The 10,713-nt window shown below is 44.2% G+C and overlaps 1 protein-coding gene across 1 annotated transcript in view; it reads left to right on the top strand.

The window, feature by feature from the left end:
• Positions 1-8,118: 8,118 nt before the first annotated feature.
• The window catches only part of vwa1 (von Willebrand factor A domain containing 1), a 9,691-nt gene continuing 7,096 nt past the window's right edge, over positions 8,119-10,713 (top strand). The window contains exon 1 of the mRNA XM_031868694.1: positions 8,119-8,505. Coding sequence (XP_031724554.1) covers positions 8,421-8,505 — 85 coding nt within the window. The 5' untranslated portion in view covers positions 8,119-8,420. The remainder of the gene's footprint in view (positions 8,506-10,713) is intronic.

Here is a 10,713-nt window from a genome sequence, read left to right as displayed (position 1 = left end):
TGTGTGGATTTAATGCTTTTCTTTGTCTTATAGGATAGTAAACTGAATATTTTTTGGGGATTTGGACTGTTGGTTGGTCAAAACAAGCATTTTGAAGACTTTGCAGTGTGGGGTTAGGGTTTGGGTTTTCACAGGTTTTATTTCACAATTTTTTTTAAAAACATTTTATTGACGCAATGATGAACCAATAATGAAAACTATCATTAGTTGCAGCCCTACTTGTGTTTGTCGTAAACGTTTTGATATTGACAAACACATAAATTTCTTGCCATGCTGATAATGTCTTCAATTTAAAGCCACCACGTGTGGAGTCAAAGTAATTCTGCATTTGGCGCCCCCGGTGGAAATATAAAAACATTACAGATGTGTTTCGACAAAAACTTATTGCAAACAGAATCATTTAAAAGCTGATCTAATCACATAATACTCCACACATAGTGGCTTTTACTCATCAATTCACACTTTGAGCACTCACCAACTACTTTCGTCCTCCCAGATATGGAATTGCTTCTCATCATCTGGACGATGGGTCTGAAAACTGGAACACTCTCCTGATTGTTTTCTTCTGTCACTGTGACATTTGTATCAGTCATGGCTTTCAAATGTACCACCGTGACAATATCTCACTCCATTAGTTTACTGAGAAAGTACACATTGCTGATGCCATCTTTCAATTGTCTGTTTTTCAGCAGTTAAGAACAGATTTAATAAGAAGGATCTACGTTCATGCTAACGGCTCTGTGAGGCCGTGTTTTGACACAGTGCCTTGAGCTAAACGCTAACGTCAGCGTGCTAACATGCTCACAATTCACAATGCTAACAAGCGGACACCTGGGTTAATGTTCACCATCTTAGTCTGGTGTGTTAGCGCGCTATCATTTGCAAATTGATAACAACGATAACACTTGGCAAAGTTATTGGACAACCTAAATAGTGGACAAAAAGTCAGGGGGCAGGAATGTGGCAATCCATCCGATAGCTGTTAAGATGTTTCAGTCTGGACAGACGGACACCGTCATGGAGCTACGCTGCTAGCATGTCTAACAGCAAGACACTGGGGTAAGAGATTGTTAAACAAGAGATGACTTTAGGAACAGGCTCGGCATGCCTCTGACACTGTTTTCCAGCCACTGAAGCACATTTTCCACACGAAGAAGACAAACTAACCAGCAGCCTCCACGTCTCTCACATCACCCATCGATCTCCCTTGGGCTAAAACTCCTCTTACCGCTTGTACTTAAGCTGTGTTTGTGTGTGTGTGTGTGTGTGTGTGTGTGTGTGTGTGTGCTCACTCTTACAATGGATTGCTCATTGAATATCAGACAAGGCAGACAGGCAGGGCTCAAGCCAGACAAGTTCAAACACGGCAACCCCCCACAGCCACCCCCCTAGAAAAACCCTATCACTACCAGACAATGTCATGTTTCTTCTCCTATCCGGCACCTTGACACCCGACAGGAGGAGAGCTGAGTGAAACCAAGACGGAATGGACCGTGGGGCACTTTGGAGGGGACGTGCTGCCTGCGTGCGTATCAAGAAAGAGCAGGAAGGGGGAAACATAGGCCGAAACATTGAGCTTGTGTGCCTGGAAGTGAAAGGCGCAAACTTAAGTGGGGATGAGGCAGCGGATGTGGATGACAGGTGATTGCGATAACAAGCAGGATGGGCCCGGACAGCGGGGGTTGTCATCCTTCTGTCATTAGAGGGCGGTGGGGTGTTCGCATCTCCTGGAGGAAGGAGCTCCAAGTGCTCTGATACGTCTGCAGCGCAAGTGGCCAGACTCTAATAGCCACTTTTGAACCATATATGTTTTATTGTTTAAAAAATCTAAAACTTGTGCTCTCCTTTTAGAACGAGGAGATACAAGCGAGGCGGCGGTTCGCCTCACCGATAACTTTGATAGGTTGCCAGGTCCTCCCCCAACTCAACCTGCCCTAACAGATTCCGCTGTGGATGCACTTGTAATTACAACACATCCTCGACTCTTTAAACTTTCATACATACCATGAAAGTGACTTCAGCTGCCTTTTGCATGTGTGTGTGTGTGCGCGCGCACATTTATGCAGCACACCGCCGTTGATGTACATGTGAGGGCTTGTGTGTGTGTGTGTGTTTGTTTAGTGTATAGGAGTGTTACTAAGGGTGGAAGGCAGCTGGGACTGCTGAGGAGGGAGTATGCGGGCCGAGGAGCAATGCGAGGGCCGAGGAATCACAAAGGGAGGAGAGAATGGAGAATCCAGCTGCTGTCCGGTGAGGCCAAAACGCTCCGGAGGAAGAGAGGAAGATGGCGAAAAAGACAAAGGACACTGATGTGTTAAAAACAGTTCCGGATGGGGAACGATGAGAGGAGGAATGGAAAGAAAATAGAGTAGACATATGATCAGAGAGCACGAGGCATTAAAAGAGAGGAAAGGATTTATTAGAGTCCTTGTGATGTGAATACAGACACAAACACACACAGTAATGGATTGTGGTTGTCTGTGTGTGTTTGTGTGTTTGTGTGAGAAATGTCAGTTACAGCCAGAGATCGCAGAACTCTGACATCGATGAGTCACCGCCACTGACCTTTCTCATGTGGTTTTCTGAATAAGTGGGACTTCAGTATTTCTCGGATTGTGGCGAGCGTTAGAGGTTCTTTGAGCCGTTTGCGTTTTGGATTGGAGACCTTCATTTCACACAGTACAAGAGAGCACTCGGGGGCACATTTGAGGCTGTCAATGGAATGTCCTCGTTATATTGCTGAACTACAGTCAACAAAAGACAAATTCTCCCAAGTCTATTGGGAGGTTTTGGAAACGGAGGACTTCAGGCTCATCAGGGGTAAAGCTTCTCACATGTCACTGGAGTCAGACTGTTAAAATCCCCCATTAAATGTCCTTCCTCATAAATCACAAGACTCTTTTCACCCAAGGTGGTAACGATGTCATTGCATCCTTGAACCTGCCATGCATCTTTTCAACTTCTTTTCATCCAACTTTCCCCCGAGTTTGTATTCATACCGCGCCAAAAAAGACGAGTCCATTGATCCTCTCCCTGTAAACGTAGCCCTCCTCAACACAGTAAGGCCATTGTCTGAGCAGAGAGAACCTCCATCGACCCAAATTGGCACAACCAGAGGCAGCCTGTGAAATGTTTCTGTGGAAACTTGCAGTGGGTGTTGGCCTTTGCCAGCGCGGAGGCTCGCAGACTGGCAACTGTTGCAAAACAGATATTCTAACGAGATGGGTCTAGCTGTGCGCGGAGTTTTAACCCCCGAGACAGTGAGCAGAGGCAGGTGCTTCTGTCCAAACTTAAATAATACCCTCTGATTTATTCCGTGAAAACCTGGTCATGCCTCGAACCCAACCGTTGCTCCTGTTTAACGTTACTTGTCATATTTGTTTAGGGAAAAGCACAGATTGAGCGTTTCCCTGGAAAGGTCTTGAGTTCTTGAAACACGGGGGGGATATCAACAACTTCGTCCAGACGCAGCATCTCGTAGCGAACTTCTGGAACGTCTGGAATGAAAAAAAATGTTCCAGAAGCTAAATGCTGAGGGAACTGTCTTTATAGACAAAAAAAGACAAAAGGCCTGCTGTGGACAAACAGGATGCTGATCAGCGGGGGCAGGAAAGTACCACAGATGCAGGAGCGGGGGTGTCGATGTTGTTCAGGAAGGCAGTGGGCACTTGGCGCATTTCCATGGTCATCACATCCCAGTGATGGGAAGTCCCTCCGACTTGTCTGTCTGTGTTTGTTTTTTTAGTTTAATGGCTTTTATTCATGTGTCACGTTAGAATCCACTACGGCAGGAGGCAGAGATCGTTTTGCGTTGGATGTATCTTCCTTTCCTATCACTCTCATACCCGCATCGCCCCTTGTTCCTCTCTCTAATCTCTCTCCTTCTCCTTGATCGGTGTTCCATCCAGCCTCTCTTTCCTTGTCTTTGTGATGCAGTTTTTCTTTGCAGAGACAAAGCTGCTTTTCTTCCTCAAATCCCCACAAAAAAACAGGGTTTGATATAAACCAAACCTCGAATACCAGAGGCTGGCAGAAAGTTGGAAAAAAGCTGGCAAATATAGTGGAATTCACTTAACTACCGACAGTGGCATTCCGAAAACCTCGGCAGCCAACGTTTGAATGGGTAATTACAACGTTAGGCTGGTATTATGGGCCAAAGTTACAAGCGGCAGTAACTCTGGCCTCAACCCTCTCGCCAAAGGATGGGCTGCTCTTCTTTATTTCCATGTTATCGCACCCTGGATGTCGTAAACTCTTCCAGTGATGACATCTCGCTGTTTTCGCCTCTCCTCCCCTTTACTCCTCGTCCTTCTGCCGCAGCCCACAGCTCAAAGGTCAAGTTTGCTGTTGCTGTTTTCACCTTTTACCCTCTTGCAGGACTTTTAGTCGTCATCATACCGGGACTGTGACGGTTTGTGAGCGAGGTGGCGAAGCTGACACGAGACCGCGTTGAAAGAGCTGCCGATGTCGGTGGATCGTCGGCGTGGCGTCGAACGCCGACTCGAGCTGCAGTTTCGCGTGCTTGACACCTGTTGCATGTAATCCTTCACTGCACAACTCAGCCATAGCTTCACATGGTGAAATACATGGAGAAATGTGCGCACATGCTCACGCAGAGAACAGAGCATGCTCTGTGCGAGATACATATGCATGTTCAGCTATTTGCTGCTTCTCACACACATTGGTGCCAAGTAGTTCCAGGTGGGGGTGTACTGTGTATCTGACTGATTTACAGCTTGCTGTAAAAAAAATATTGGAAGCATTGGAAGAGGACTCCCATCTGTAGTGATATCCAAACAACACAGTGTCGTTGACCACGGGCTTCGGAGGGGCCGCAGATGTGCGTGTGACAACTTGTTCAGGCCTGGAGGGGAGGTACTGGAAAAAACTGCGGAGAAATGAATGTTGCATGTCCATTGTGCAGTAGCAGCAGGGTGTAAACGGATCGTGATGCAGCAGGGAACTTGACTTCCCAGACATTTGGAGTTCAATTTTAGCAACGGAGCATAAAACAAGAATTTTCAGACACCGGACACGGACTTAAATTGTAATGGCTGCCAAAGTCGTCACAGTCAATGCAAAGAAAATAAATTTCTCCTCAGTCACGAACATAACTGTATATTATATAATTGCACAAAGCATAACAAAGTGATTGTATTGTATTTATTTTTACAAATGTGTTCCATATAGACTAGTTCAGTGAAATAGGTCAGGCAAAGCTATCATAATGTGTCCCAATCACTGAGTGCACTGTAGCCGTAGTGTTTAGTTACTAGGTGTGTGTATTGGGAAGGGTGTGTTCAATGTCAATGTCTCACTGGGACAATAGAAGTGTTTGGACACGATACGTCACAGAGGAATCCAGACCTTTGAATTCTTGCATCCTCTGCCGTCCATTTATTCCCTCCTACCCCCATTGTTCCTTTCTTTTTCTGTCTCACAAACACAAACACACAGACAGAAACACACAGTATTAATAATCTCCGTGCTGAATCACACTCTCAGAAATAAGTTCCTCAAGGGCAAAGGTTCCCACAAAACAATTTGCAGAAAGAAAGGGTTTTCTCAAGGGTTCTTCGTAAGACTAAGGGTTCCATTGAGAACCATTTTCATCCAAAGAACTCTTTTTGGGACAAAGAGTTTGTCATGGATTATTAAATGCATGGATGTTAAAGGATCCTCAGCTCACATTCCCAACAACTGATTGTCAACCATGTCTGTTGTGGGTTGTGCTGCAGGAGTGAATTTAGAAGGGTTCTCAATAGAACACTCTTGGTGGGTTCTAGATGCAACCCTTGGAATATGAAAGGGTTCTCGATGAACCCCCGTGGTAGTGTTCTTGATGAAACCCTTCAAATATGAGATAGATATCAATAGAACCCCCTGGTTCTAGATGCGATCCTTTGAATACAGCAAGGTTCCGGATGAAACCCTTTTAATATAAAATGACTTTCGGAAGAACGCCCCGGGTGGGTTCTTGTTAGCACCCTTGGAAGGTGGAAAGGTTCTGGATAGGACCTCCAGACGGGGTACTCGGTGGAACCAGAAGGGTTTTCCTTAGTTCCTCTCCAAAGGGCTTCTAGGTGGAACCTTTCACACATGTCTCTAGGAGTTTATGTTGGGTTCTAGGTAGAAACCTCTGAAAGGGCTCCATGTGGATCCCTTATAAAAGGTTCTATCAGGAACCAAAAATGGTTCCATGAGGAAATGCCGCAGAACCCCTTGTGGTTCTAGTTAGCACCTTTATTTTTACGAGCGAACAGCGGGTCCTGTGAGTCCGTGCTGCCCACTCACTAACTGTCTACATGGAAATGTAACTTTATTTTAAAAGGCAGAGTGGTTGACCTCAGTGAGCAGCCTGCATGCAAAGCTGCTGACCCTTGTTCCACTCCAGGACGCTGTGCTGTATAATTTCAAAGATGCACTCCCATTGGTTTGAATACTGCAAGTATTTGTGGCCGCTCTCAGTGAACCAGAGGTTCCTTACAATCGCTCGGATAGCTGACATTCTTGGTTGTCTTCACCAGACAAATATTGAGAAAATAAGTTAATTCTAAATGTAAACAGTACCGGCACTGTCTGCAGACTAACTCAGTGTGTGCAAAAGATAGCAAGAGGGCATGTGGGCATTTCAGCAAAGATATACATTTTACAGATGTATTAATGCATGCTCTTATTACTCTATAAATCCCAACAACTAATACCTTCTGTGGTGTACACACTCTAAAATGTATCAGCAAAACATGTAAAGTGAGCTTTTAGTGGCTTCCCCATTTATATCCCTGCTAATAAGGTAAGGGGAAGACTTAAATGTGATAGTGGCTCAGATCCAAGGTGTTGACGCCTGTATGGTGAACACAGCCCTATTTACTATTCTGAGTAACTGGGGAGACTGGAGACAGAAGGGAGGAGTGAGGTGGACAACACGAGAAAGCGAGATGTGTCAAGCCAGACAGTGGCAGCCAGAAGGAAGTCAAAGCAGCTTGAACCTCAAAATAAAGGCATCTTTTTGTCAGTAGCGGTTTGTCTGTGTGGTACAGCTGTGTCAACCGTTTCTGTACACTTATTTGTGTTAAAGTCACTGAATATAAACATGTAAAACTAGAACTCAAGTCTGTTTGAATCTACTGAACACAGTGGGGGTTTACTTACTAAATACAATGTGGTACCTATACTTAACTGGGGTATTTCTATTTTATGATACTTTATTACATTTCTCATTTAAATATTGTATTTATTTACTTGTCTATATGTATCTGATAGCTAGAGTTACTTTGCAGATTTTGTTTTTGGGATGAGGATGCACATGCACACTTAAATAGCTAAATCGACACACAATGCTGCCAGTGGTTTCAAACTATCCCACTGATCTACAGGTGGAGGAACAGTTAAGAAACGTAGCACCGTGCCAGGAAAGGCCAGGAAGAAAAAGGTTGTCAGCAAATAAACATGGCTGTAAATAATGCAGGTTTGAAAAGGATTTTTTTTTTTTATCAGCTTTGCAAATGTTAAAAAGAAGGAAATGCATTCAACGCTTTTGTTATGCACACACAACACACACAATGCCTTTTGGTGACCAACAACTCTGCTCACAAGAAAACGCCACTAAGGGCCTTTAACATTTTTAATTAAATTTTTTTTAACATATAACCTACTTAATGTAAATAATTGTCATTGCTGTTAAACCAGACAACACTATATAAATCAGTTAAAGTCAATCATGATCAAATGGCATAGCATATTTGATTGGCTAATATAATACTCCATTCGGCATTAGGAATACTTTACTTTGTGAGAATAAGTTTGCACTTTTATTTTAGTAAAATTTGAAAAGTGGAATAAGCCTACTTGTGATTTTGTATGCCTTAAATGCTTTATTTCACAACAGGCAAAATCTTTGTGTTGACCAAAATTTCAGGTTTATAATTAATAAATCCCTAAAACACTAAATCCATAACTGTATTTTGGCAAATAGGCAAATTGGCATTGCGTTTCTTTTTAAGAAAATAAGATAGCCTAAAAGCGAACGAAAGTTTTATTTTGAAAGTTTTGCCCGGAAAACTTGCATTTACTTCTCGCGTGCTTGATATTCGTTGTCCCGAGCGCGAGCCAGGCGCATTCGCCTTGACAGGGAGCGTCCAGACGCAGCGCGCACGCGACTGGAAGTTCACAGTTTAGTTAAAGTTTGACTTCCAGCGTCTCCAGTCACCGAGCGACCATGCTCACCGAGGGAGAGAGAGAAGAAGCGAAATAAAAACAAAAAAAGCCGGACTGGACGTGACTCAATTGTGCTCCTGACTAAGTAAAGTAATTCACTGACTGGGAATGCGCTCCTCCGGGCTGTGGTGGATATACGGTTGACTCAGGAACCCATTTGTGTCGTAATTTGCTTCGCGGGGAACTAACTCATAACTGTTGTGATGGAGAGCCGCATGCTGGCGACATGGGCGCTGCTGTGTGTGGTCCTGCGGCCGTCGGCTACGCAGAACACTGCACCTGAAGGAGGTAAGCCCCCCTCAGGCATGCACCCCATTGATCCAGGATATTTATATGTATGTATTTTTTCTTCTTTTATTTAGTCATATATTTATTTATTTATACATATATTTTTTTATTTAATTTATTTATATAAATATATATTTATTATATATAGTTATTTATTTATACATATATTTTTTTATTTAATTTATTTATATAAATATATATTTATTATATATAGTTATTTATTTATACATATATTTTTTTATTTAATTTATTTATATACATATATATTTATTTATATATATATGTATATATATTTATATAATAAGAAGAGATTGGTGGCGCATAACCAGAGACGACATTATATTTCCATGAGAAACTGATGCTGCTGCAGGAGGTGGAGTGACTGGAGCTCCGGGTGGATCAGGGTGGGGTTGATATTACACCAGTGTTCTCAGCGAAGTGGCACGACTCCAGGTCTGGAATTGTCAGTTGACGAAATCCCACAGCCTGAGGCAGTGCTTCCTCAAAACAGGGGGGGGGGGGCAGAAGTCTTCAGGTGCTCCCTATATATAACGCACACACACACACACACACACACACACACACACAAGAAAAGGGGTTGAATTCCCAGATTATTGTCAGCTGATGACATCTCTTGGCATTACAGCAGTGGCTTCCAAGGTAACGGCAAAGCAGTCTCCAGATCAAGTGAGAGATAGTAATATCTTAATCATTATGGCATCCATTAAAGTAATAATCTACGGAGAAAAGAAAACTGAGCATGAGAATGACTGATCTGCAGTTTTAGATTCCCGCATCTTTGACGTAGGCCACTAAGATGCAATAAAATCTCTCTTTTCTTTCTCTCACACTGGTGTGGAGCTGAGACAGTCCTCGGTGAGTTTACAGAATGGTTTTGATGCCAACACGTGCCTCTAGTTGTCACCAGTTTCCCGATCAGTGACGACACACACTGGCAGAAGATTCAAAACAAAACGTCACCAGCCGTTAACACCCATGTGGTAAGAACTCAGGGCCGCGACATGTCTTGAGAGGCTAAACTTGGCGGCGGCGACACCGGCGAGTCTGCCATCTCTGTGACCACGTTAACATAGCCCGGTGAGTGAGTGGTCGCTTTGGCTATTTTCATTAATAGGGACCTGATGACACTCAACCTACATAGCTCACGGTAATTGGGCTTTTTATAAGCGCCAGCTTAGCTTTTATAAGACCTACCATCCCCACGACCCGCAGGCCACAGAAAAAGAAGGATGTTGCCCAATGTACCAATGTGATTATGAGACATTTAAAGGGAATTAAGGATCAGGACTGTCTGTCCTTTGTTGTCCTCATATCATGCTATACATCCCCGCACATCCAGCCCTCAAAATCTATATTGTTCAGGCACGTGTCAGTGTCAGACCCATATACTGCGATGTCCATGTGTAGCGGGTCCTGTTGTGTTTCAAGTCTTCTCTCTCGATAAACTGTGAAGCGGCTGTCTCCAGACGCCAACATGTGGTTTTATAGATAAAGACATACCTGCACACATAGGTAGAGGTGGGGGGCGGGTACGGGGCGGTGGGCTCCAAAGTCCAAAAGATCTAAGGAATTCTTCCGGCTGATGGAGAGAAAGGCAGCGAGCGCGCACATCTGTGTGTGTGTGTGTGTGTGTACAGGCCTCGCTGTATTCTCAGCTTTTCGACACTTCAGAGTCGTCTCAACGCCTCACCTCATGTGTTACATTCAAATATTGGAGAAAAAAAAAAGGAAGAAGAGGCATCCAAAGTTTCCAAAACGTGTCAAGGTGTCTGAGTCGATGCCGTAATTGCAGTCATATTAAATCACAGTAATCCCGGGGCAATGGAAGGTCTTGGGTCTCTCACGCATTTTGTTGTGCTTCTTTCTCCCTTAAACCACTTTTAACAGAGGGCGCTTCTTCTCGATTGACTGCACAATCTGCAACTTAATATTGCTCTTTAGATTCGGCCTGGATCTGTCTGCTTCTCTCTCTCTCTCTCGGCTCTGTATATGGCCATCCAACATTCCTCCTCGTCTCTCACATGGAACTGCTGGCGCGCACCCCCCCATCTCAGCCTCACTCCTTTTAACGCCTTTTATTTCCCCGTGTCTCTCCTCTCTTCTCTCCACTCCCTCTACAGTTAAAGCCCAACAGCTACTGTCCCCCCCCCCCCCCCCCCCCCCCCCCCCCCCCCCCCCCCCGCCCCC

This window comes from Anarrhichthys ocellatus, unplaced genomic scaffold (genome assembly GCF_004355925.1).
Source record: "Anarrhichthys ocellatus isolate YVR2014 unplaced genomic scaffold, GSC_Weel_1.0 scaffold44, whole genome shotgun sequence".
NCBI classification, from domain to species: domain Eukaryota; kingdom Metazoa; phylum Chordata; class Actinopteri; order Perciformes; family Anarhichadidae; genus Anarrhichthys; species Anarrhichthys ocellatus.
This window is presented reverse-complemented; position numbering and strand designations above follow the sequence as displayed.